Source organism: Amphibalanus amphitrite, unplaced genomic scaffold (genome assembly GCF_019059575.1).
Source record: "Amphibalanus amphitrite isolate SeventyFive unplaced genomic scaffold, NRLGWU_Aamphi_draft 000542F_arrow, whole genome shotgun sequence".
Lineage (NCBI taxonomy): Eukaryota > Metazoa > Arthropoda > Thecostraca > Balanomorpha > Balanidae > Amphibalanus > Amphibalanus amphitrite.
The window spans coordinates 179,608-207,179 of NW_024882036.1; the positions used below are offsets into that span (position 1 = coordinate 179,608).

The following is a 27,572-nucleotide window of genomic DNA, read 5'->3' on the forward strand; positions in this document are numbered from 1 at the left end:
TGACAGTTCAGGTGACAGTTCTGGTGACAGTTCTGGTGGCATTTCTGGTGACAGTTCAGGTGACAGTTCTGCTGACAGTTCTGGTGACAGTTCTGGTGACAGTTCAGCTGACAGTGAGCTCTGTATCCCCGCCCTCGGTGACAGTTCAGGTGACAGTAATTTCTATATCCCACCCTCAGTGATAGTCCCACGCCCCAGTCAAGGTGTGACACTCTCAAGTGGCCAGCTCTGTGGGTCACTCTCCTATCGCCCCATCAGTACCGCCGCGCCGCTCGGACCGGGGCGGGCGGGGCGGGCGGGGACCAGGGCGGGCGGTCGGCCCGGTATGGGGTCAGCCAGGGGATACCATCTGGTCACACTGTCGCAGCAGAGCGTCCCAGACACGCGGACACCACGCTGACCCACTAACGGAGACTCAGAGCAGCCGAGTGGCTGAAATATACCGGGAATCATAAAAAAACGAGATGAAACGAGCAGATTTCTGGGGACATTTTTGGAAGTAATTGTTTAAATTGTAAGTTTTAGGGAAAAGAATTGAAATATTTTGAAAAAAGGTGTCTTCGGTTTCTGAACAGCGTTGAGGTCACTTAGCAACGTTATTTCTATTCATATTTTCCTCACCAATATCCTACAAGACAGTCTGAGAGACTGCTTATTGACTTTTTCAGAAGATAGGGTTTTGTCTAGTAAACACAAACATGCTGCCTAACAGTGCTATAGCATTTCAACATTAAAATTAAACCGGGATTAACTCGCAAGCCTCACACCCTGACCACAGCCAATCCTGCATAGGCTGCATACGATGCACCGTACATATGTTACGACTTTAACACTGGCTCAATAAGGTTCAGTGCTAGCCTAGCATTTCTCGGCTTCGATAGCGATTCAGCCCTGCCCCATTCATCCTTCTGCAGGCGGCCCGCACCGCGACAACGGTAAAAGTTCACTCCTGCAATACATCACTCTAGCAGCGTCGTTTGTAAGTCGCGCGTTACCAAACCCGGCCTATCACTACCTGCACGCCAATAACCAGGTGAATCGCAAATTAGGGGGTAACGCTCTGCGCGCGGGTCCGCCCGGGACGCTGACATACTATCGTAGGTCACCGGCCGGCCTCAGAGGACGCGCCGCAGTCCGCCCGGCAGACAGTAGTGCCCGAGCTGCATGATGTTGACCCGCTCCGGCCCGGCAGTGAAGTATGGAGATGGGTTCGCGGTACGACGGAGATAGCCCTGCGGTCCACAGAGAGATGGGGTCAGCTGGGAGGAGACACTGCAGTTCCGCACGGAGATGGGGTGAGGACTTACGGAGACGGGTCAATGCTATACGGAGGAAGGGTCGGAACTTAGGGAGAAAGGTGGTGACCTTTGGAAACAGGTTTAGAGTGCAAGAATAGAGAAACGAGACGAGTATGAATACAAACAGCACCGTATAAGGGAACGGAACCATATAAATAGACGGAAACGGGGCAGGCCTATACAGAACAGAGCCGTACAGAGACGAAACTTCGCTCATCGCCCGACGAAAACTGGCACAGTATGAGGGCTCGGGTCGATCGGAGCGCACGGTGTGACTTTACATTATATCAGAGTATGGCTTTTGGAATATGATATGTGATTGAGGATGTCATTAGATGATAAGAGGCAGGTGTTTGACGAGGTCTGCGCTTTCCTCTCTCTCTCTCTCTCTCTCTCTCTCTCTCTCTCTCTCTCTCTCTCTCTCTCTCTCTCTCTCTCTCTCTCTCTCTCTCTCTTTCTCTCTCTTTCTCTCTCTGTCTCTTCTCTCTCTCTGTCTCTCTGTCTCTCTGTCTCTCTCTCTCTCTCTCTCTCTCTCTCTCTCTCTCTCTCTCTCTCTCTCTCTCTCTCTCTCTCTCTCTCTCTCTCTCTCTCTCGGCTCCATCTCCCACTATCCAACCCCATCGCGACGCAACACCACCCATCTCATTAGCCCCTTACTCTGAGTACACCTGCACCGTATTAATGGCCACGGATTGACGCGATAGCCTCGCATCTCTCGTCGATGGCTCCTATACATTGACGTCAGAGACTGGCCATTAATTCAGTGTAGCCACGCATTATCGGTGTGAGGTCCTCCGTGTGACGTCATCAGAGGTGGGTTTCTCTATCACGTGACCTGGGCAGGGGAGAAGAGTGATAAGTTGGTAACGGATGGGAACGGTCCCATCGCATTATATGTGACAGGGTGACGGTGCACAAATTCGTCTGCTCTTTGCGCTTATTTGTCTGTCTGGATTATCCAGCTCAGAATGACTGGCTCTATTCTTTGATCATATGTGTCTGTATGTTCTTTGGATGATTTTAGATGTTTTTCACATATCACCTGCTAACAAGTGATAAAGCAACGGTTTTGTTGGAGTACTTGTTAGGCGATTAAATGGTGGTATACGGATTGTCACGCGAATTTCCTGTCAGCTCTAAGTTCTCCGCAGAAACCAGGACCAGGTGTCAGCGATGCTCTACACTACTTGCGAACTAAGCAACCTCCTTAATTACTGGAGCGGCCACGACTGACCACCGGTAAAAATTACCACACTTCCCAGCCCAAGCCACGGCGCGAGTATCCGTGGAATCCTGACATGCCGTGCCTCCTCTCTCGTGTCGAATTGGTCCGACGGCGTGGGACGGTCACTTTCCCAGTGTGAATGGGACCGGCCCCCCCGGGGAGCGTGGTTCATCTGTCCCCGTATGGTCCGTGCGGTCTGGTCCTGGTCCGTCCTTGGTTCTACTCACACACAAACTCACACCAGGAGAAAGGCAGGGGTGGTGTGTAGTCTGAGTCGGGATGTATCAAAGGAGGGGGCAACAGATCCCATACTGTCACTGTAAAACATTTCTGTTGCACATATATTAAATGCTAAAACTGTTATCATACTGGAAACAAGGAATTAATTTTTAATGTTTTGTCTTCTGCCTGTTCTTCTCGTCTGAACATTTGGTTTCAGCTGCTAAAAATAATGATTTGCGATCAAAGATCGACCTGTAACTGAAGGCGTTTTGGTTAGCTGGCTAGCTCCCTCATCTCTGATGGCTCCTGTCAGTGATTTATGTTCAGTATTTTACGCCGTTACATTTAATTGGATTTTTTTTTCTGAAAAGTTCACCTTTCGATATCAATGTCGTAATCATATCGACACATGTTTTTATTCCTTTGTCATAAAAACCACAATTACTGTATCCGCCGAATCAGGAACCGGCGATGGGTTTCTAATTTATGCGTCCACCAATCGGCACCGGCCAGTGACACCCAGAGTCTCTACCCTCCTCTGGCCTGGAGAGAAACCCCGGCCGCGGTGGGTTCTATTTTTAGCCACCACCCACCGAATTCACGTTGGCTGTGCGCGTTATGAGTCTACCGAACAGACGCGACAGTGACTTCAGGATTGATTCCTGAGGCCGCTGGCGAAGGTAGAATAAAAAAAACTTTTTCGATCAGTTTTTCATCGGTACCCATACTTCCAGACGAAGATACCCTGCCTAAGCGGAACTCCATCCACATGAAGTGCTGCCTTCTACCGAGTGTTACTTTAGCTGGTGGTGCCACCTGGGTACGGTGCAGGCTGTCAAGTGTCAGACCCTCCTCAGGTCTTGTGCCACTAACAGTTCAGCGTCTTTTCACTATTCATCAAAACGTTCTCACAAAAGCACGTATCGATCGGTCGTGCCTGCCTTGTTATATGCGGACGTTTATTGAATGAATAATGTGTAAGGCATTGCTCGGACTTCATTGATAATGTAGGATCATGGCCAAACGTCACTTATACAAAAGCGCTGGTAAAAGAGAACAACAAATATTTCTCAGTTTGCTCAATTTCCTGCTAATCGCAGCGAAGTCCGAAGTGGGCGTGTCACATGCATATACAGCACCTGAGGGCGTCAGAGGGGACGCCCACCCGTTACATGGGCGTCGGCTGCTGCCTGACGTCCGGCTCACAACAGAACGCGGATCACCGGTGACTAAGCCTGTGTCAGCAAGTAGCAACAATGAGGTCAGAATGGTCGAATACTTGGTATATACGTCTTGGTATTATACTTGGTATATAATAAACGGAAGTACTCAATACATGACTATGACTATGACTATGGTACATATATTATCATGACACTTCATGGAAATGATTTATTCAACCATCAACAATCGTAAACTTGGGAAGCAAGATGTTTTCAATGCAGACCTGGAATTCAATCATCAGCCTTAGCCATAGGAGCCTGCCACTAAAAGGGTCAAATCTGAATGCATCATAGATGACTGCTAGCACTAGCAGCTGGGTTGGTAAAGAGCTTAGAAGCTTGCTTTTGTCGCATTTGTCCCCAAGCCCCAAGCGTTATCAATGAAAATCACTCAGACAAAAACATATGCCTGATGATGAGAGGGTGAAAAGTCGCCTGTTCGACGTTGTGCTGATTGCTGATTCTGTTCATTCGACGTTGTGCGAATTCTGTTAAAAATATTTCACCAGGTGGTGCAATAACTGCAGTCTGCACTGACTGTTATTCCAGGTATTTATCACGCTCAAACGGTCCAGCGGACTATTATCATCACCTGACACGAACTGAGCGCTCCCTATCTCTCCATCAGGGTGCCTTGACGCGGCCTGAGTTCGTCCTTTGTTCGAGGGCCCCAACTATCCCGGAATGTCGTCCGCTCACGGAGCGCCCGATTCCCATAGCGAGCCATCCGGGCGTGCAGGGCAGATTGGACTCCTATCAGCGCCCGGCCTATCCCAGTTCGTGACCTAACGCCACAGTTAGGCTCACGTCTGTTCAGGGAGCGATTCTGGTGCAACTGAGACCGCTGAACTCACCAGGCCACTGTCCGACATTTTGTGGAACTGCGTTACATACATCAGCGTTACATGTAATGTTGAGCCCACGTGTAATGAAGCTGTGTGTTCGATCCGGTTAGATGAATTATCCTCAACATTGACGAAACATCGAACCAATCGAACTGCAGGCGCAGCACGGGCTGTCCGTCAGTCCACGGGATACGGAGGAAAATCGGCACCCTCCTTTCCTCCCGGGCCGTGACCTGGTAAAGCCGAGAACAATCCGGTCCAAAGCGGTGTGAACTCTGAGCAGTCTGTCTACCATCCCCCTCGCCGACAGGGAGCTGTGTCTCAGGGCTGAGAGTGCCCTAGAACAATGAACGATCTGCTCCGTATTTCAAGGGCGTTCATCCATGTGAACGCCCTTATACGTGTGGCGTTCATCCAGTGAAACATCACAGATAGACACAGTCCATTGGCAAAATCAGTTCATGCATCTGAGGTGCACAAAGTTATGGCAAAGAATTCAGTGGACGTGAAATTCGACTTGCAGCCTAAACGTTTTTTATGACAAAGTCAACCGTAACATCTTGAGATGTTGCGTGAAATTTGTGACATGCTTGTTTGCAAGCCAGTGATGAAACTCACGAGCGTAGATACAGAGGTGCAATAATTTTGGCAATAAAAACATATTTTAATTAGTTTGGTGTATGGGAAAATGTTTCACAAGACAGGCATGCTTGACGGATAGGCTGGCTGCATGCCTGCATCGGATAAATTTTATATCTATCCAGCTTACATTGAATCAATAGTGCTTTTAAAAACAACGCCTTATGCACTTGTGATCTGAATAGATGCGTGGCGATGAGATAAGCGGAGCTTTCCAGTCCACATTCATTTCCATTTCCAATGCATTCCGGAGTTGTGTCACCGTCCAACTCTCGAGCTATTCCCGTCCAGCTGAAATGGCGTCACCTCCATATACGGGTGTGTCCACAGTGTTTGGTCCTCGATTACCTCCGTGTCCCGTTGGAGCACGGTTCTGACCGTAAAATACCGTAGTCACGGTTCCATCTGACGGGTCACAGAGCTGGCGCCTATTGCTGAGGCAATGCGCCGCTCGTAGCTTTTGTGCTATCTGCCGAGCAACGGGAGAAAAACTCGATTTCTTGCAAGTGGTATTGGTATAAACAATGAATGATTTAAAACGAAGGTATTTTCTCGAGATGAGCCTGGACTTCTTGCCTTCCACAAAGAGCACTTTCTTCAATCGACCATCACAGCATATATCCATCACAGCATATATGTCCCAAAATCATCACGATTATCTCATCTTAGCCTCAAGTTATATTCACAGCTAGACTACATGTCGAATGAAGCTCCAAACACCCCACAAATTCCAAGTTTTTGCACAGCTGCATCGCTGTTGCCATTTGCTCTCCTCCCCGTTGGAAACTATTTACTCTCGGCTGGTCCAAACTCCTATAGCCGCATCTCACCGCTGTAATTTCATTATCCTTTCTGATGATCGTCACTGATAAGGGGCTCTTCACACCCAGAGCATGTTTCCGCCGTCATCTGGGAAATCTGCTAAAATAACGGCGCCAAAGGAGCGGCCTTGGCGTACACATCAGTCTAGAATCGGCTGATAACATCCGGCATTAACTGCGTTCTTTTTAGTAAGGATCAGTAGGAGTGGTTATTTTCCACCAAAATGTGCGTATTATTTTCGTTAGGAACATTGATTGGCAGAAGAAATGATCATTTTAGAGCTTGTGTCCTACTACTACCCCAAGAGCAATTTATTGTACAGTTAGAATAGTTATACATTTGAATAGAATAGGTACTAGATGAAACGCTTTATACGGATGATAGAAAACGAACTAAACTTATCGTTTTATTAATTCTCAGTGCTACATATTTTTCATCGCCTGAAAACCTTTAGAAAAAGACCTCATTCAATGAAATCGATCTTTCTGACAGTCCCAAGTTCCGGCTATACTTCTGAGTCATCGAGAACCCTCCTTGGCTTCGTTACTCGACAGGAAACCCGCTCAGGTGTGTTCCGGGATTGATACTCAGATTTATCCCGAGGTGCTGAGTCACTTCCGTCAACTGACAGATATTTTCCCGACTGGTCAGCGCACAGCAATGTCGTGCTTTGCGCAGTCTGCCACGTCAAACCAGTAACAACTTGACACGGTAATGGGTTTGACAAGCAAACAGCTTACTTAAGCTTACTTACATAAGATAAATTATTTACGTTTATTGTTTATTATAAAACATTCTGAATGAAGAGCGTGGAATGCGAGGACACATCCGCTGCGTAAGCATATTGCAAACCATGTCATTGCAAGTTATTGAGCGTAAAGTTCGACATCCTTATCTTTAGCGTCACTGTAATGAGATGACTTTAACGACCAATTGCTATGCACATTGTGCACATTGTGCACAGTGCGCGCAGTGTGCATTAGTGTGCACAATGTGCACCACAAAACCACGCATGATTCTTTTCAATATACCCCATGCAGCTGACCTCACTGGGTATGTTCAGCCATGTGACCGGTCCCACGCTTGCAGCAGCCAGGTCCGGTCGAGTCAGGCAGCTCCTGTTCCAACTAATGGACAGACAGGGGTGTTTCTGCTGCTCGAAAAGCGTTCCAAGGTGAACGGCCGATGCCGTCGTCACGAACGAACGACTCCTTGGCGACGAAAACGCCGGTTAAAACGGCACCTTGATCACGTTGTGGTGTTTGTACACAAATCAGACATGTAGATTGTAGAAGAGCAAAAGTCCAGACACAGGACGCGCGGGTTGTGCTTCATCCTTCATAGAACTGTCACACCAGATGAGAATGTAGGCGTGACGATGGGCAAACGTGCTGAAGGAACGCCCCGTTACCAAATACCTAACGGCAGTTAAATCTTTTTAGAACGGTTAAGAAGAAGACCTTGTGAATCCTTCCGTTCAAAAGCTTCGAACCACATTTTATAAAAAAAGTGCCTAACACAATTTTTAGCACGTTATAAGACGTGCGTTATAAGTTTTTGTGATATTTTCGGCATGAGCTTAAGCATGTATTGACCTTAAGAGGCGAATCTCAAAGCTAAGTTGGGACTGTGACGTTGCATTATAACTTTGTGCTGCTTTGCTCTATGCGTATGTAGGCTAAAAACTACAAAACCATGTAGATTCACAGCGAATGTTTCAGTGAAAGTATTGCCTTCGTTTGCCTCCTGTGGCTACCGTAAACGTCACCATTTGGTGATTGCGGAAGTGTCCTCATTTCACGTAATCTGTTACTCGATCGGACTCGCTTACATAACACTTACGATGTGGCGCTACCTGCATTGTTGAACAGATTTAGCTGTCATCTACAACTGTTTTCCTGTAGCTTCAATGAGGCGAAAGTGCCCTCATTTAAAGCGATCGACTTTTCATGCGTTATAAATCAGATCAATCGCGATCTATTTTGTGAAAGTGAGCGTCAATTTAGCTCAGACTCTGCAGCTATGCGATGTACTTGAGATTCATCGACCTAAGCCGGATAAATTGCGAATAAAAACGTCACATACATACATGGAAAATACAGGACATGCGCGAATCCTGCCTGCTTCAAATGCCACCATGCAATGTTCCCATGACAGTTATTCACGCAACAATCACAGGAAGCATTCCTGTGCATACCGATCATTCGCCTGCACCAACCTTTTTCTAAATTAACCGCATCTCGACAGAAAGAACTGCAGAGTCGGCGCCGCCCCCCGCCGACCCGGGCCGGGCAGGTGCGGCGCTCGCTGCAGGAAAGACGGCCGGCCCGGCCCGCCGTGCTCCCAACAACGTTCTCACAGTCTAGTCAGCACCGCCGCAGATAGGGATTTTTACCGCCGCTGGGGGGGGGGGGGAGGGGGCTGCGGACCGGCTCCGGTCCGGGGCGCAGGTTTCTGCGCAGGTCCCCCCTCCCGGCGGCTCTGGAAATGGCGCGTGTATAAAGGAGTGTCGGCAGTGGGAGCTGGGTCATTCGTTGAAAGGTGTTCGACTTGGACAGATTGATTACGGACAGGATGGCAATTAAGGTGAGAAATTCAGCGGCGAGATATACTCTATCGATGAACAGTGGTGCCAGTGATATAGGTATTGAAGTCGTGATATGTTAATATTCGAAGAATTGCTAAAAGTTTCGAAAATAATTTGGACGTGCTTTTGTTCATTAGTGCGATGAATAAAAGAAACAATGATTAGCTCGATGGTTGGTGACTTTTGGCATCTTATTCAAGTTTTTACGATTAGAAAATAATTTTGTTTACAATTTTTAATTTCATTTGAATTTCAGTTTATGTAATTATTTGATATTTTATTATCTGTTAAGGGATTCATGTCATCGGTAAATAAATAGCTTTGAAATATCTTGAAAAGGATCACGATATCTTGCTTATTATAAGGCAGGCCAGTTCCTCAATCGTTCCGCTTCTCCCTCGGCAGATTGTTCTCGTTGCGGCTCTGGTGGCTGCTGTGGCGGCCCAGAAGACGCCCCGCGGCGACCCCGGCGCCAGTGCCGGCGGACCAGGAGGACCAGGCGGACCAGGCATCCACGGAGGACCACCCGGCAGCCACGGAGGACCACCGGGCGGTCCCGCCGCCACCGGCACCCCGCCACAGCTCGGCGAGGACCTCGGCAACGGAAACTTCCTCGTCTCCAAGTTCTCCTTCGGCCGCGCCAAGCCGTTCACCAACCCGCACTTCCGCGAGGGCGGCGCCGCCGAGAGGCGCGACCCGCAGCACCTGCCGCCGGACGCGCTGGCCAGCCTGACGTCGCCGCGCGACTCGGAGCGCAGCGGCAGCAGCAGCAGCTCGCGGCGCGGCTCCTCGAGCGCCCGGCCCGCCGGACCGACCGCCTCGGACGGCACCTTTGGCACCAACGGGGCCGGTCTGGCGCCGCGGGGCAGTCAGAGGGGTCAGCCCGGGCCGGCCGGCGGCTTCGGGCAGGGACAGTTCGGACAGGGACAGTTCGGACAGGGGGCCTTCCCGGGAGCCGCCGGAGGGTTCCCCTCGGCCCCGACGGCGTTCGGCGGGCAGGGATTCCCGGCGGGAGCGCAGGGATTCGCCGGGCAACAGTTCGCCCCCGCCGACCAGTTCGGTCAGCAGGCGTTCCTGCCGCAGCAGCAGTTCGGCGGTCAGCAGGCGTTCCTTCCTCAGCAGCAGTTCGGCGGTCAGCAGGCTTTCCTCCCCCAGCAGCAGTTTGCTGGCCAGCAGGCGTTCGCTCCTCAGCAGCAGTTCATCGGCCAGCCCGATCCTTTCGGTCAGCAGTCGTTCCCGGGCGCTGGCCAGCAGTTCGTCGGACAGCCAGATCCGTTCGCTCAGCCGGCTCTAGGCGGCCAGCAGTTCGCTCCCGCGGGCCAGCAGTTCGCTCCGGCGGGCCAGCAGTTCGCTCCTGCAGGCCAGCAGTTCGCCCCTGGCGGCCAGCAGTTCGTCCAGGCCGACCCGTTCGGCCAGCAGAGTTTCGCGGGGCAGCCGGCGTTCCCGGCCCAGCAGGGATTCGGCGCGCAGCAGGGTTTCGCCGGCCAGTTCCCGACGGCTAGCGGTCAGCAGTTCGGACAGCCGGCGGCCGGTCGGACGGCCTTTGACGCCAGCGCCTCGGCGCCCTTCGGGAGCACGGCGTTCGCGGCGGAACCGAGCGGGTTCGGCGGAGCGAGAGGGAGCTTCGGGCAAACGCGCGGAGCGACTCGGTTCCAGTAGGGAGTGAGACGGGCGAGTGAGGGGGCTTTCACTCCAGATTGGCGACTGCGCGCTGTCTGTCTGTCTGTCTGTCTGCGCTCCGTGTGTGTCTGTCTGTGTGTGGTTGTATGTCCGGCTGGCTATCTACGAGCGCTGAGAGCAAGTCATGTGTTCAAGTCGGGTCTCATTGTTGTTTTTTCACATGCAGTGTCCATGTTTGTCCCCATAATGAACGGTTACTTATGTAAGTCGTGAAGCTGCCATTGAGATAAATATTTATGAACGATGGTAAGTATGATAACAATGATGAATGAAAATGGATTTATTGTGAAGATGAAAATACTAAGGATGATGCAGCACACACTAGTGCTAAAGTACATGCATTTGTAATGTGCATTGATGAATATATTGACACATTGAACAGCCATTGTTTATCAAAGCGTTATGTGCTGTTTGCGGAGGTTTAGCGCACCGATGCAATAATGATTAGGTAGCAGGGCTGGAAACAGGGAAGAATTAGCGCTTTTTGAGTTTCAATAAACACCTGTGTTTTTACGAAATTAACTGGATAGAAATCAGTGAAACATGCACACAACTATATGGCTCTTATTATGTACTTACTGTTGATCTTTTTGCTTAACGTTGGCCTATATATAAACACTAAAAATGCCGGACTAATGACGTGTCTTTAGCGTAATCCAACGCACCTGTGGTTACTAGACGGTTCTCATAATTATTAGCACGACGCAAAAGCTCGTCAAAAATACTGCAGGAATAGTTATTGCTCAGAGGTAGCGAATGAGTCACTAGGAAACCGCACATTCCGATCTCATGAGCGGCGGACCTAACAGGTAAAGCCACGTAGCATATTATCTGTTTTCCGCCGCCAGATTTTCCTATTTTTATCCTTATCGAAAAACCCTACTCGACTATGCACTGATAAGCACTCATGTTTCCTCTTTCATCTCAACGTTTCCGGGCGCGCGCTGTGTAGATTTGTGGTGCACACTTCCTGTCGGCAAAATAAATAAGAAATGCTTAACATATAAAGACTTAGCACTTGGCATTTATCAAGTCTGTACCAACTACCAATAATATGCCAACATCGATTTTTATAATGCACCCCAAAAACTGATTTTCCAAGTCTTTTCAGCATCAACAATCCTGCCTGAAGCATTTTCTGGGCAATTAAAACGTCACATTTGCCAACATTCACCAAAACAGTATTTATTCTAAACGAGTCGCTGGCTAAGCTGTTCAAAAGTACCCGTTCCACCTCTGATCCCTATCCCCCCCCCCCCGTATCTCCCGGATGGCGATACAGGGGGAGGAAAGTCATGTCCGTCTGTGACGCTGTAGACTGGTACGGGCCGGCACGGAAAGGGGCGGCCACGCCCTGACTGGGCCCCGTGTCACCGCCTTTGTCTGAACAAACGGCAGTGCACGTGCTGGGGTGTAATGTACCGCGAGGGGTGGGCTGCTTCGAGACTGAGCGGTGTAGTCACTAGTCAGGCGCTGTACGATGCAATGCTAGTGGACTGTTTTACGCATTGCAATGCATTCTAGCGCAGTATGCGGCCTCTGGGCTGTTTTCAATAATTGATGCACACGTTTGGTCACATTCCTTCTCGCACGCAAAACGAATATGAAAAATAAGGAAAAGTGCCACGTATTTAGGTCAGTTCCAACTCATTTCTCCACATGTGATTCAGCTTTATGACGACGGAATTAAGAACCACTTCCAGACGCAAAGCGATCTTCGGCAATTGCACTTCAGCCGCATTGGAGTTAACAATGAATGCTGAATGATAAACGGAGGCCGAAGCGTACACCCAGTCTTACTCTTATCCCCGTTGCAGCGCTAACTAAGACTGTGTTGTGAAAGAAAGTCCTATGAAACCTGTGACGCAAACATTTTAAACAAAAAAATATGTTAGCTTGCAGCACATATATTTAGCATGGTCACCGAGGCAATTTGGTAACAGCGCCGGCTTAACATTGTGCATTTTCGAATAACACTCGGTAAAACAAGAGACAATGCGACGCACCCCACCCAGCGCTACTGGCACATTACAGATGGACAAATAATTCATTCAAGAATGACTTAATATCAAAAATACGATTGAAAAATATATTTGGCGTAATATCGCAAACCTGACGTCGCACTATGCGACGTCGAACTATGCTGTAACATTCCATCACAATGCAGCCCCTGTGGCGTTGAGTGTGCCATTCACAGCCAGAATTGCCTCCAGCGGGCTCGAAATAGCGTTATACACAACCAAATTCAGCAGGAACGCGCCGATAATCACAAAGCACCACCAGGCGACGTTCTTCAGATCCGCGATAAAGTCGCTGGGGTACGCGAACAGCTCTGCGTCGCTGTTCGGCTGGGGACCGAAGGGTGTATCGTATCTCCTGTCGGCGGTCGGGCGCTGCCCCGGGGGTGGTGGTCTGCGCTGGTAAGGCTCTGCTGGTCTGCGCTGGTGAGGGTCCGCTGGTCTCCGCTGGTGCGGCTCCGCTGGTTTCCGCTGGTATGGCTCACCGGACGCTGGTCCGAACGGCTGGTCTACATCCGGTCGGTTAGGATCGGCTGGTCCCTGCCGATACTGCCGGACCGTCTCAGGTCGAGTTCGCTCAGCCGTCTCCGGCTCGTCGGGCTGAAGTTTTCCCTGGCGGTACTCCCTGGTGTCTGGCTGAGGTTGAGGATCGCCCCACTCCGGACGACTCGGCCCAGCCTCTCCCTGGCGGTACTCCCGGCTCGGCGGGTGCGGATTGTGCCACTCCGGCCGGTGCGGATTGTGCCACTCCGGCCGGTGAGGATTCGCCACCTGTTCTCTGTACGGCCGCTGGGACTCGGGCCAGTGCTGCTCCGGTCGGGGTCGGTAGTGATGGTTCGGTCCCGGTCGATGATACTGGTTCGGTTCTGGTCGATACATTGCAGCAGGATCAGGTCGGAACATATCCGGCTCCCTCTGGTCCATGTCGTCAGAGTCCGACCCCTGGTGCACCCCGGTGAACGAGTCCAGCACGCCCGTCAGCGTGCCCAGCCATCCCTCGCCTTCCTCCTCTTCAGGAGGTAGGAAGTTGGGACGTCTCGGCTCAGACTCGTGGCGCACGGTGATCGCTGGCCCGTAGTTTGTCCCGACCGGCTGCCGTCGGACCTTCTCGTACCAGTCTTCGTCACTGGGCCCCGGTTGGTACTGGTTCTCCGTCCCGTAGCCGTGTTGGTTCTGGTTTTGCTGGCCGGTTCCTGGCCGGTTCCACCCGCTTGCTCCCTGCTGGTTACCGTACGCAGCGAACTGCTTGTACGGCCGGCCGGTTCCCAGCTGGTTGTACGGCTGCTCAGCTTCTGGGTGCGGATGTCCTGGGTCTGGGCCAGCTCCGTAGTAATGCTGTTGCTGACCGGCTCCTGGTCCGTATTGTTGACCCGACTCCGGCCAGACGACAGGCTCGGGGACTGCCTGCGGTTTGAACTTCTGTCCAACTCCAGGCTGAAGGACTGGCTGTGACTCATGATGTTGCTGTCCTGCTCCTTGATCCTGATGTTGGGTGGGCTGACTGCCCGTTTCTGGAGCAGACTGAGAGTCGACTGCGGGCTGGTGGTTTTCGAGACTGCCAGTGGCTGCACCAGTCTGGTGGTTGCCTAGACTGCCAGCCGCTACACCAGGCTGATGGTTGTCCAGACTGCCCGTTGCTGCACCAGGCTGGTGATTGTCCAGACTGCTGGCGGCTGGAACAGTCTGATGGTTGTCCAGACTGCCAGTCGCTGCACCAGGCTGATGGTTGTCCAGACTGCCGGCGGCTGGAACAGTCTGGTGACTGTCCAGGCTGCCAGTCGCTACACCAGGCTGGTGGTTGTCCAGACTGCCAGTCGCTGCACCAGACTGGTGATTAGCTAGACTGCCGGTCGTTGGACCAGTCTTATGGTTGTCCAGACTGCCTCCGCTCGTCCAGACTGCCTTTGGCTCGCGCTGTTTGTCGACTGCAGGCTGGTGGTTATCCAGCAGTCCACCATCCGTTGTGTCAGCGCCGGTCAGGTTTTCGGCGGATGCCAGCGCAGAGACGAGAATCAGAGTCTGAAACGAAAAAAAAACACCGAGTGGTCAGCGCAAGACGTCACAACAACACGGCGCTGGACGACGCAGTTGCTCAGCAAACGAAAAAAAGTGTGCAATAAGACTTCATAAGTACTAAGATTTGTCATTGGAGAAATATTAAAAAAAAACTTCTCGCCACTGGGTATTTTGTCCACTAGTTATCCATCTTTCATGTCAATGTAACCTAGGTTCACCTCAAGTTCATTAATTTATGCCTCAGTATAAAAACTCGCCCCTTTTTCATGCCCTTTTCCAATGCCCTTGTGAATGCGTTGAATGCTCGCAAAAACGTCAGATACGTATCTCAAAATATCATCGCTGGGAAGCACGAACATAACTCTTAATCGGCAGTTTAAAAAAAGTTATATTTTAATTAACTAAAAAGTAATTGAATCATCACAAAAACAACTTCTCCAAAACTTGAGCAGACTTTTGCACATGCTTACCAAGGCTGTGACGCGCCATCTTCCCCTCGACCACATGCTGACGGTACGGGTCCCTCCGTTCACCGGCTAGTGAGTAGTGGGCGGCGCCGCCCCGGCCGCAGTCCGACCTCTACTGACCTGACCCTGGTCGGCGCTGCGCCGCTGGCCGTGCCCCCAGGCGCCGGCCGGCCGCCGAGTCACCTGACCCCAGGCGTCGGCCGGCCGCCGGGACACGTGACCTCGGCTTAGGTCGCGCCGCGCGGCAGGGGCGGATACAGGGAGGGAGCGTGAGGGGGCAGAGTCCCTGCCGATCAGTCACGCCACTGCGGATTGAGTCACTCTTGCAGCAAATGGTGCCAATGCCAAATGCGTTTCATAATAACTTCGTAAATCATCGCCATACATTATATAACACGCAGTCTGAAGCAGGTTTTATGGCATTCCAATTTCCAAGTGACCAAACGTAATAAGGTAAGTGTTCTAATTCTAGTTCTAATTGTAATGGTCGAAGCCGATTGCCATAATGACCATTATTCCTTCCAAAACAATGTTTTTAACGTAACGCTCTACAGCAGTAGGTACTTACATGGGAAGAAACAAAAACCTAGCATTGATTAACCCCTCCTCCCCCCATCCCCGCTCCTTAGCAGTCTCTTTCCCTTCCCCCGCCTGCCCTCCGGTATGCTTGCTGCTGGCGCTACCTACCCTATGAGTCCGGAAGTAGCGCTCTGGCAGTGAAGTGAATTGATTATTGCAATAAAGCATACCTTTTACCTAAACATATGTTCGTGATATGCCTAGACTTGACTAAACGGTAGACGGTAGTTACATAAAAAAATGAAACTTGAGAATGTGTTCTTGCCGACACCATTTCTGCGCGCGTAAATTACTTTTTCTCCTCATCCGCAGCCTCCGTGGCGCAATTGGTTAGCGCGTTCGGCTGTTAACCGAAAGGTTGGTGGTTCGAGCCCACCCGGGGGCGTTACCGCTGTTTTGAGACGCGTATGGCGTGAGCAGTGAGCTTGTTGTAGGTAACCCGTCGCATAAAAGCTGATGATAAGAAACGTAACGCCAACAGTGTATATAAATAGCCCATGATGAAATCCGGAAAATATAGTGCAAGCGCGAAGCATGCGCTTAAAACGGCATTCAAAACATTGCCGCGCAATGTCCCCGTGAGGCTCGCCAGGAGCATGATAAACTGCATGAAACCCAATAAATGATCTTCTCTCCACTCCTAAACAACTGCCAGTAAGAGCGATCGCTACGCCACGTGCAAGGTCAAACCTGCGGACGAGGAAAACTGGTGCGGTCCTGATCTCTCGGCCTCCGTAACTGGGATACACACTCCTACTGTTAACGCCAGACCCCTTGAGACCCTAATTTTTCGCGATTACTTTTAAATGCGTGAAGGAATTTCAACCAAGCTCAGGACATGGCCGTTTCAAGACAGGCCGAAACTTTTACAATTTAGATATTTTATCGCCATTTCAATATTTCAGGCACTTGTCATTGACTCGTAATGTTAAATTTCGAGCAAGATTTTCATCCGGTGTGTAGAGGCTATCACCAGTCAGTCTGTGATACGTTATGACGTCACAGCTAAGCCCCGCCTCTGTGGTCTTGGCCTGCGGCGGTTTCGGGCCGGCGCGCGGTCACTCTCGCTGTGGCGGGGAGCGGGGACGGGCGACGGTCGAGCGGTGCCGAAAGCCGGCGGAGTTGTGCGTAGCGTCTTGGCTGACAGTGCCCAGAGAGCGACATGATGACTAAGGAGTCATAAATGCTCAATGCGCATTGCTTCTACAATGCTGATATGTTCGCTGATATTTTTTTTATAAGCTGCAAATGACGGGCAGATGGCATATAACTGACATAAGGTTAGGAAATATTCACCTGTATTTAAAGCCTATGGCGTTGCAGATAATGCGATAAGGGGATGTCGGATGTCACCAAGTAGCTGCCGATTTGTACATCGCTATGCAACCATCGAACAACGCAATAATAAGTTAATTGCCTGAGCTTCACATCATACGGCTCGCTCGTATTTCAAACAGATACCCTACATCGAAAATCGTATTTGTTAGGAATCGTTAACGTTTGTTCGAAGCACGACTGAGTAGTAGGTTGAGGAGTGATGGTCCTCTTGGTCCTATATACAAGAGTCAACAAGAGCCTAACATTTACTTGACCGTCTGCTGCAATTGACTCATAGCACGTGAAGCGTCAGCGAAATTCATAGTCCTTCACAGATGGCAGGGGTGTCGTTTGTACAGAGGTCGCTGATGGGCACGAGTCAATGCCGCAGTCGTGGGCGGAGCCTAATGTCATATGACGTAGAAAGCCTCTATCCAGGATGGAAAAACAGTTAACATTACGAGTCAATGACAAGTGCCTGAAATATTGAAATGGCGATGAAATATCTAAATTGTAAAAGTTTCGGCCTGTCTTGAAACGGCCATGTCCTGAGCTTGGTTGAAATTCCTTCACGCATTTAAAAGTAATCGCGAAAAATTAGGGTCTCAAGGGGTCTGGCGTTAACAGTAGTGCAGAAGAGGTATTACAGGGGGAGCATTTGTTTGACCGCGAGCGAGCCACTTAGCTGTCCTAGTTAGCACACGTGATGAGGGTGAATGTGTGAATGATTGCGGTGACTGTTGTCATATCCCATTCGATTTGTATATGCACAACGACTTGGACATAGAATAGCCGTGTTTCCACGGACATGTCTGTAATGTGAAATAAATAAATAAATAAATAAATACAAAGGTCGCGGATCAGTCTTACAGGGTCACATTAGCTTGACGTCACTGGACTGAATTTGCTTATTTCAGCAGCCCATAAACAGTCTATTTCAGCAGACATCGCCATAACTCCGAGGCGATAAACTTTCATCACTGATGTGTAATAGCTGTTTTCACGACGGGCTATCCGGCGAATGCACCTAATTTGACCAAATCTGCACCTAATGTTCTTTACAGCAAATATCTTCATTTTATGAATTTATTTCAGTGTTTTAACCGATGAAGCTCTCTGATAATATGACAAAGCAGGCATATATAAGCAATTAGAGCACCCCTAGCTGATAGCTACAAAGAGACACACTGAACCTGATTTGACCAAATCTGCTCCTAATCTGCACCAGATGTGCACCAAACGTGTACCAGATGGCCGTCGTGAAAACGGCTATTATCAACATGTTCAACTTGAAAAAAGCTGTTTGACCTAGACCCGGAGGTGATTTTTGGGTGGCTGAAGTGGCTGCTCTAACTGATGGCCCGGAGCTGAGCGTCCTATAGTAGCAAACAGAAGACGGAAAAGCCTCCACCAGCACCCCTGACCTGTCTGCGGCCCCGCCGGACATCGTGACCAGGAGGGGCTCCCTAGCGGTGCCTGCCCCGGCCGCGGGCGCGCTGGCGGAGCGGGAGCTGCCCGACCTGCGCGAGGCTGTCATAGTGATCGGCATGTTCTGGCTCACGTTTGTCGTGGGCGCTGTGATCCTCTGCGCTCCATTGTTCTTCGGGGCGCCAGAGCCGGGGAATATGACCATGGCGATGATGTGGCGAAGGTCGACGGACAGCGCGATGAACTGAATGGTAGGCGCCGGGGAATTTGTTATTATTCACGCCCGTTTATTGATCGCAGTTCATCTTAAATCGTCAGTTTTAACCCGTATTCATCCGACAAACATAAAAAGTCGTTTTATTCGCTAGTTTTCTGAGGGTTTCTACTTTTTATCCATTTCACTTTCTTTTTCATTCTTACGTTGTTTTACTGGTTTTATTTTTATTCACGTTTTATTTCGTGTAAAGTTTTTCCTTCATAAACTGAAGTTTTCTTCAGTAATTTGGTAGCAATTTGGTAGCAATAAAATTGTAGATCTCTTGCGTCGTTTATCGTCTCAGTAGGCATTTCTAGCGCCACCTGTCGCCGCCGGGAGATCTTTTTCCTTTGACGCAGGGGGGCGACACGGCTATTCACGCAATATATTCATTTGCGGGCCCCGCGGGGCCTCGCGATGACGCGGCTGGAGGCAACCACTCAGCGCGCTAGGATCCTTCTGGCGGGGCCGGGCGCCGTAAGGTGTGCAATGAATGGGCGGGCAGACAGAGATGAGGTAGGTATTGAATTTGAAATGACATCATGAGCAATTGGATGGGGAGAGAGAACGTTTCTAATGGAGCTGGGGATGGGGGAAAACCAAAAATATCACGGCCGGTTCAGTGCTCCGACGGGGCTGGGCGCCGTACGGTGCGTAGTAATTTAGACGGGCAGACAGAGATGAGTTATCGGATTCGGCTCTCTGGTGGGATTTTAAGACGTTTTTAGTTAAGCTCAGGTTGGGGCAACCCGCTGGCGGATGCAAGGGAAGGCATTTGGGACAAATGTTATCCCCCACAGGCCCACATCCGGGGCAGCGTCCGAAATCGTTTTTCGAGAAGTGTATTGATCGGTGCACAGTAGTGCGCAAGGAATCAAAATCCGATGTTTTTTTAATTCACAGAAACCTTTTTTAGGGTATATGCCCCCCGATGTGTTCAAGACCGCTTCCTGAATCCGCCAATTAAGAATAGGTATGTCACGGTCGATTATCGAGCTTCGACGGGACTGGGCGCTGTATGCGTCGTACCTACAATGAAGAGGCGTACAGACACCTCACCCCACATCCTACTGCTCTACCCGTGCCTCTGGGTGAAGCACTGAAGCATCACGGAAGCCCACAGGACCTGCGAGTCGACGTGGCCGCCGGATACTGCAGCTCCCCGGAGTTGCCTGGGACCGAGGGTTTAACAGTAGTAATTTTCACTGGTGGTGAATCCTCGTAATGTAGAGATAATATCCTCAAGGACCTCCGTTACGATTTTATATTCCTAAACAATATGGCTGACCAATTATGCTTGCCTACGTTCAGGCATTATCCCTGATGCTTATCCGCCCACTACAACATGTGTTGTCTGTCAATCAACCATCGCTCGACGACGGGATCAATTCTAACCATCGGTACTCGGTTGTCAATTCACCCACCCCGTTTCCCTAAAAATAGACGGGTCAGACTCGGCCTGGGTCCTAACGAGTCCTAGAATCGCCAGGGACGGGATCGGGTCGACGTTATTGCACCGGTCTTAGCGTCTTTTGTTACATGTAGAGTAGACAGCTTCGACCACGGACGTCGGACCGTTCTACGAATGTACGCACCATCCAGGCCTAAGATGCGTCGAGCTTTATAAGAATGCAGTCTAGATCAATCAACATAACAATGGTGGTATGCAAACGTTAAAATCTCTCCCCGGCTCCCGCAACGTCCAACGCTCCTCCGTTATACGCTCGCTCGATGCGTCCGCCGAGCCGGCTTGCCTCCAATGACGTCATCGGCCGGCCGGCGGCGTTCAAGGTCAAACGGCTGGTGTCCTTACCTGGAGTTATATAGCCTTGCTTTGACGACTGACGTGCCTTTGACGAGCCGGTTAAATTAAAAATTAAAAATTTTAAAGTTAATATCTGCCTTCCCTTCTGTTAAAAGGTAAGTAAGGTTGTTATTCTTATATTGTGTTTCTTCATTTTATTGTATATTGTGGTTCTAAGCTTCAGATGAAATAACTATGGTCAATGAAATCTAAGCAATAATTACCAATAATTAGCAAAGCAAAGCAATAATTGGCAGTAATAAAAGCCATAATTACCAGGAAGCGTCATGAGAGAATGCTGATTTTCTGACATTTTTATTTGAGTTGTTTCAGCTCGTGTAATTGAATGATGGTTTCCTAATTGCCAATTATGGGGAATGCTGTAAAAGATCTGGGATGTGATTCTTCTATTATTAGTTTCAGTTAAGCTAAATGAGCAATTAAATGTTGTTCCTATTTACTTTTTCAGCTGCTTCATGGCTACTCAGCCACTCCCCATCCTGACTCCTGAGTCCTGACTCCTGAGTATCACCGTTTCAACCTGAATTAACCTTGAGTGTATCATAGCAAGGTAATATTCTGTTGTGAATCATGATATAAATTCAAACTTTTTCCATAGGTACCTTGTTTTCAGTTTCTTATAGGTTTTTGGTCCAGTACTTGTTTTTTCATACTGTTTCCATTCACCTGCATTTCAGAGCCATGGCCACCCAGATCTCCGAGGGCCTGCAGAAGGTGGTTCTGCAGCAGGGCACCGGTCAGAGGCCCAACCGAGGTGACACCATCACTGTCCAGTGCACCGGCATGCTGCACGGAGACCCGCCCAAAAAGTTCTGGAGGTGAGCATGTGGCTGAACTAGTTGCGCTGCAGTGGGGTGGCAGGCCAGGCAACAGTTTACGTTTACTGAAGTACCTACCACCAAGGCTATATAAACCAGGTAGAACGCTCCGGGAAAAAAGTTGGAAACAATAAATTAGTTGCGGCATTCCCTGATGACGCGAATGTGGGTCAGCGGCCGGCGGCGGGCGGCCGCTAACACTGCATGAGGATGAATGCACGGAACTTTTGCTTGTTGGAGATTGCGCTAGGCAGTTAAATGTTAATGTTAGGATACGTTTCGAAAGTAAATTGAACGACGCTTCGAACGCCGTCAATGAATTTGCGATACGACGACTATTTGTTTAGCTAGAGCCGGCGAACTTTTACCTTCCGACCGCGCGGGGAGGCGATATGGTGCCACACTGACGGTTTTTACGATAGCTCAAAATTCTTTTGAGCTAAAGAGCTGAAATTTGACATGTCCAATCTTTTGATCAAGCTGGATCTTCTGGTACAAGTCGCATATTTAAGGTACGTCAGGTTGGTGACCTATGTTGTTGCTCGTGAGCCTCTACACAGTCTAAAAACAACGCAATTTCTGAGCACTCAGTGCCACGAAATCCTTCACGGAAAGATGACACTTGGCAGAAAGAAGAGCTGTCAGTTTCTTAGCGTTCGTATGTGTCGTGTTTTCACAAGAGTTTAGTAAGGTCAGGTCCCTCACGTTGACGTGACTTCCCTCATAACTCAATAGGTTTGCTATCATAGAAGCGTTTATCAATCGCCGGAAATCTTAGCCAATCCCACTGGACACTGGATCCATATCCACATGGAGCCCTCCTGACCGGCCACTCCCTCTGAAATCCACAATAACATCGGGCTGCGGCCACGGTTATGTATTAATGCTTTTCACTAACAAAAATACAACAACTTCAACCAGCACAGTGCACGCCGCCACAACAGTCCGACCCACGTCCCTGATATCGACTAGCACCCGGCCGGATGCACATACGTGGAGCCAATCAGTCCGAATGTGACCTGCAGCTTACAATTGCTGTGTCGCATGGCGCATGGCACAGGACGATTCCTAGCAGCTGTCGGCTGGAGTGGAGAAACAGCACGTTGCGACATACCGCGCCGGCGACAGAGCTCAGCAGGCCTGGTTGGAGGCTGGAGCCGGAGGTAAAGGCGGACACAGGCACAGACATTGCAGGACAAATAACAGGATGTCAGTTAGGGATATAATTCAAGACGAATGATTCAAGACGGACTGAAATAATGCAAATTTTGCTCACTTGGATACCAACTTCAAACTTGACGTTTATAGCACCACGGAAACAATGGGCGCACAGGAAAGAAACAAAAGATGAGGTGTTTCTAACTCAAGGAAGCAAATAGAGGTTGCATATGATGGAACTGCCCGAAGTGCAGACAAGCACATATTTTTGGTAATAGCTATCAGCTGTCCTACTCCTCTTCTCCCTTCATCAACTACTGGACACATCTGAAGCATCATATATAGGTAGCACCAATGTCCATAACAAAAGCTTCCATAACAAAAGTTTTATGAATCCAAGGGAAATATGCCTACATCATGCATGTAAACTCAAAATTACACATGCATGACAAAGGAAGCTTATGTAAAGAAAATAGTTGACAAAAGCATTTCATAGTTAAAATTATTCAAAACTGCACACAGGGCAAACATAAAAAGCAGCAAGTGTGCTGTTCTGTTATGCTAAGAAATAGTCCAAAACAAAATACATCTTTTCATGATTGAACTGGTTATTCTTCTATGCCACTTCATCCATATCTTGATTACAGATGGGCTGTTGCTGTAGGCTGATGAAGTGACACTTGATTGCCTTTGTGCGAGTTTCAGTTGCAGCCTCCTAGGTACTGCACTGGAAAGCAGATTGAATTGAATGCCTCTGGAAGATAGGAATATAGGCAAAGTTAGCTGTAGTAATGTCAATGATAATAGACATGCATTTTTGTCCTTTGACATACATTTGTTGAATTACAAAAGGGCACAAAATAAATTTGTTTGTTTCAAGACACGCACACTGCACAAAGCCGCACAGACATTACACAGGCATATGCAATTGGTACACATAAAACTTATGATTAAAAAGGTCAGAACTAGCAATAATAATTGAACTTTGAAGTCAAAGTTACAATCACAATCATTTGATTGGTAATATGACTTGACAAGATGCGCAACACAAGTCACAAGACGCAACACTCCTATTCACTTAAGAAGTTTTTATGCTTTCATTATCCTCCACATATCAACCAGCTTGATACCAGGCTGTGCAATAGTGGGTACATAACCCCATGTTGCCATTTTATTAGAGCAAGTGGGGTTACAACAACAATGCTAATGTCAAACCCACATCTGCAACCCGTACTGCAGTTTCAATCACCTTACAAGCACACCTTCTGGCAGTTTGATAGGCAGAATGGTCATTACTACCTTCTCCTCATATTCAACACATATTCCCTTTATACAGATAGAGTTTAGACCTGGTTATGGCAAGCATTTTCGAGAAAAGACATGATAAAAGTCCAAGACAAAGGTCGAGAGAAACAACACCAACATAAAACACCGACTATGTAGCACTAACACTGTCAAATTCATAAAAATATATACATGAGTCGATCAGAAATTCACTGTAGATTTCGAAAATGGTGTCAAATGCCACACAAATACCCCCATTCGCATGTACGAAGCAATAAAACACTGACCTTCAGTCCCGCGTGCCATTCTCCATAGGCCACTGTGTATTAAATAATGCGTTCACTAATCGCAAAAAATGAGACCCACATATGACGCGTTTGCTACCAGCCAATCAGCGCTCGAGATGCTGAGCGCTGATTGGTGGAGAGGGCCGTCGTTAGCAGTCCATTACACGTCGTTTTCCTTGAACATGTGCGTGAGCGCTGATGCTGCTCACGGGTTGTTGCCATTTTTCGTAATGCTGAAGGCACGGGAGCGAACCCCCCTGCCTACCACTACCCAGCTGGGATTGTTTCCCTATATTTATGGACAATACCATTCATTTTTCTAGTGGGGGCAGTAATATCCAACACTGTTTAAAACTTTAAACTTTGGCAGGTGAGCCAAATTTCCTTTCCCAGCCTTTGTATTTTATGGTGCATTGAATAATGTGGCGTTAGCCTTGATCTCTCTCTCTCTCTCTCTCTCTCTCTCTCTCTCTCTCTCTCTCTCTCTCTCTCTCTCTCTCTCTCTCTCTCTCTCTCTCTCCTCTCTCTCTCTCTCTCTCTCTCTCTCTCTCTCTCTCTCTCTCTCTCTCTCTCTTTTCCTCCACACCTCACTGTCTCTGACCGTGTGCATGTTTCTCTCTCTCCCCGGCAGCACCACGGACCCGGGCCAGAAGCCGTTCTCGTTCCAGGTGGGGCTGCAGAAGGTGATCGCCGGCTGGGACGAGGGCTGCATGACCATGTCGCTCGGGGAGAAGGCGCGGCTCATCATCGCGCCCCACAAAGGGTACGGAGCCGGCGGCTTTCCCGCCTGGGGCATCCCGCCCAACGCCACCCTCAACTTTGAGATCGAGATCCTCAAAATCGGCAACTAGGAAAGGCTGGGTGTACCAATACTGGTGCGCGCAACGTAAACGTCTGTCAAACCAAACATTCACTGCTTTTTCATTGAAGATATTCGGCACTTTCTCTGCTTTTTGTGCGTGATCGAGATGGTAGTTACTCACTGAAGATCTCTGGGAGTTCTGACGCATGTGAAGTGGATCTCGCAATCGCTTTATCCTAGGATGCTACCCGCTGTCGATGGGTGTTTTGGGTGTCACCGAGTGTTTCTACCTTGCACACTAGGTATGTTCTTTGTTGCTACTCCAATTTAGTCCATTTGTACCTTTTTAAAAAGCGCTTAACGTTGACCGGCGATGAAGTCGCATTCCTTTTCCATGTTTTGTATTTTTTCTCGAAATGCTCCATATTTTGTGGTCGATGGCGTATTAAAAGTGCATGTAAGTGATTTTGAAACGCTTCAAAGTCGTTTGGTGGTTTCCATGAAACTGTCCTTGCTCCGACAAAATAAAACGGAACAGTGTCGTTTATCGTCATTTTCTCGCACGGAAACGACTGAGTCCCATGGTGTCCAGCTTCCAAACAACTAAACTGTCGCAATTCCTATATCACTAGCTCTTGGAAGCAAGAGTCGACTGCCCAAAACTGATACTGCAATACATCTACATATATTGGGGATAACATCACAGCGGCATAAACATTGGTCTCCACACAGTTCCTCATTCACGACGGTAAAGGCGCACGACTGCGCTAAACGTTCGTATAAAACACTAATCATACAGGACTGCAACTCGCCTTCGTCTTCCCGACGTTGGCTGAGCAAAGTTAAAGGGTAAACAGGATAAACAAAAGGACACCACATAAAGTGACTGCGTCGGTTCAGTCAGACATACGAAACTCGCGTAAAGGCTGGTGTTCTCCAGGGTATAGTACTTGGTCCCCAATTGTTTTCATTTCTCACGCAAGACCGACTGGGTCAGTCCGACCCTAGCGGCAAACCACCGCTCACCTAGCTGTGGAGTTTTGCTATTAATTCGCCAAAACTCATTAACTTGACCGGTGGTTAGCTGCTCGCAACACGTTCTGCCTTTAATTGACTGACCAATACGCGTCTCGCCTGTCATTGGTTAATCACAACACATCGGATGTGATTGGTTGAGCCCTGCACGTGCCGCCTCTGATTGGCTACCGGGACACCTGTCGCTCGCGCGGCTCGGCGGCGCGCTCTGCCATTGGTCCGGAGCGCTGCTGCGCGGCGCTGTACTGGCGGATCAGGCGTGCTATCTCTGCCGCGTTCTCCGTCTGCATCCGGATGACCTTGGCCTGTTTGGGCGTGCCGACCTTGACGTCGATATAGAGGTCCCCGGCATCGGAGCGGACCCGACGCGTGGAGAGCACCTCGCTGAACGGGTACTGGCTCTGAGTCTCCTGTAGACAAATAGACCCTCGTGAGCGTTCTGCATCGTCCGATCATGTTCCCTGAATGGCGACGCTACGTTCCAGCACATTCATTTACCTGTGAACCTGCTTCTTTGAGAATATTAAAAGGCCGCTGAGCAAAAGTAACAGAAGCATGATTGAAAGTTTCGCAAGCACATTGGTCATCCCAGCAACTGGTGCCTAGCATTATCTACCAATCACGTCTGTGACAACGGGCGTGACTAACATGTACATTTTGTAACGATATGTTATGTGACTCACATGTAACAAGTATGACTCACATATGTAACAGATCGTGACTGTGACTGTGACCGTAACGCTGTGACTCACGTGTGTGACTGTATCTAGTAGGTGCAGTCCGTTACTGTTGGTGACTGTGACTATGACTCTGACTCACGTGTGTGACGGTATCTAGTAGGTGCAGTCCGCCACTGTTGGTGACTCTGACTCTGACTCCGACTCACGTGTGTGACGGTATCTAGTAGGTGCAGTCCGCCACTGTTGGTGACTCTGACTCTGACTCCGACTCACGTGTGTGACGGTATCTAGCAGGTGTAGCCCGCCACTGTTGGTGACTCTGACTCTGACTCACGTGTGCGACTGTATCTAGTAGGTGCAGCCCGTCACTGTTTGTTGGTGACTGTGACTCTGACTCTGACTCTGACTCACGTGTGTGACTGTATCTAGTAGGTGCAGTTGAGTCCACCACTGTTGGTGACTCTGACTCTGACTCACGTGTGTGACGGTGTCGAGGAGGTGCAGCCCGCCACTGTTGGTGACTCTGACTCTGACTCACGTGTGCGACTGTATCTAGTAGGTGCAGCCCGTCACTGTTTGTTGGTGACTGTGACTCTGACTCTGACTCTGACTCACGTGTGTGACGGTGTCTAGTAGGTGCAGTCCGCCACTGTTGGTGACTGTGACTCTGACTCTGACTCTGACTCACGTGTGTGACGGTGTCTAGTAGGTGCAGTCCGCCACTGTTGGTGACTCTGACTCTGACTTTGACTCTGACTCACGTGTGTCACGGTATCTAGTAGGTGCAGTCCGCCACTGTTAGTGACTGTGACTCTGACTCTGACTCTGACTCACGTGTGTGACGGTATCAGTAGTAGGTGCAGCCCGTCACTGTTGGTGACTCTGACTCTGACTCACGTGTGTGACGGTATCTAGTAAGTGCAGCCCGCCGCTGTTGGTGACTCTGACTCTGACTCTGACTCACGTGTGTGACTGTATCTAGTAGGTGCAGTCCGCCACTGTTGGTGACTCTGACTCTGACTCCGACTCACGTGTGTGACGGTATCGAGTAGGTGCAGTCC

At 49.4% G+C, this 27,572-nt stretch overlaps 4 protein-coding genes and 1 non-coding gene across 6 annotated transcripts in view; 3 read left to right on the forward strand and 2 right to left on the reverse strand.

Moving 5' to 3' along the window:
- Nucleotides 1–8,797: 8,797 nt before the first annotated feature.
- On the forward strand, nt 8,798–10,922 carry LOC122393563 (collagen alpha-1(I) chain-like). The gene is made up of 2 exons (XM_043389742.1): nt 8,798–8,860; nt 9,267–10,922. Exons 1-2 carry the CDS (start codon nt 8,849–8,851, stop codon nt 10,518–10,520), a joined length of 1,266 nt encoding a protein of 421 aa, XP_043245677.1. The 5' UTR covers nt 8,798–8,848; the 3' UTR covers nt 10,521–10,922.
- Nucleotides 10,923–12,428: 1,506 nt separating this feature from the next.
- Nucleotides 12,429–15,641, reverse strand: LOC122393564 (trithorax group protein osa-like). The gene is made up of 2 exons (XM_043389743.1): nt 15,046–15,641; nt 12,429–14,578 (listed from the first exon to the last, which is right to left on the reverse strand). Exons 1-2 carry the CDS (start codon nt 15,079–15,081, stop codon nt 12,698–12,700), a joined length of 1,917 nt encoding a protein of 638 aa, XP_043245678.1. The 5' UTR covers nt 15,082–15,641; the 3' UTR covers nt 12,429–12,697.
- Nucleotides 15,642–15,932: 291 nt separating this feature from the next.
- Nucleotides 15,933–16,006, forward strand: Trnan-guu. The gene has a single exon. It is a non-coding gene; the product is annotated as a tRNA-Asn (tRNA).
- A 2,948-nt stretch (nt 16,007–18,954) lies between these two features.
- LOC122393566 (peptidyl-prolyl cis-trans isomerase FKBP12-like) lies at nt 18,955–25,338 on the forward strand. The gene is made up of 4 exons (XM_043389747.1): nt 18,955–18,973; nt 20,465–20,542; nt 21,125–21,265; nt 24,626–25,338. Exons 3-4 carry the CDS (start codon nt 21,129–21,131, stop codon nt 24,843–24,845), a joined length of 357 nt encoding a protein of 118 aa, XP_043245682.1. The 5' UTR covers nt 18,955–18,973; nt 20,465–20,542; nt 21,125–21,128; the 3' UTR covers nt 24,846–25,338.
- Nucleotides 25,339–25,447: 109 nt separating this feature from the next.
- The window catches only part of LOC122393565 (unconventional myosin-XV-like), a 38,196-nt gene continuing 36,071 nt past the window's right edge, over nt 25,448–27,572 (reverse strand). Inside the window, exon 11 of one of the 2 annotated variants that reach the window (XM_043389745.1) lies at nt 25,448–26,241. In XM_043389745.1, the coding sequence (XP_043245680.1) occupies nt 25,999–26,241 (243 nt within the window). In that variant the 3' untranslated portion in view covers nt 25,448–25,998. The remainder of the gene's footprint in view (nt 26,242–27,572) is intronic. The other variant, XM_043389746.1, reaches the window with a different exon arrangement.

Excerpts from the sequence above, each read along its gene's own strand:
- LOC122393564 (XM_043389743.1), bottom strand. The coding sequence starts at position 15,081 with ATGTGGTCGAGGGGAAGATGGCGCGTCACAGCCTTG. Across the intron at positions 14,579-15,045 it reads GATGGCGCGTCACAGCCTTG|ACTCTGATTCTCGTCTCTGC; the intron begins GTAAGCATGTGC and ends TTTTCGTTTCAG.
- LOC122393566 (XM_043389747.1), top strand. The coding sequence starts at position 21,129 with ATGGCCACCCAGATCTCCGAGGGCCTGCAGAAGGTGGTTCTGCAGCAG. Across the intron at positions 21,266-24,625 it reads CCGCCCAAAAAGTTCTGGAG|CACCACGGACCCGGGCCAGA; the intron begins GTGAGCATGTGG and ends TCTCCCCGGCAG.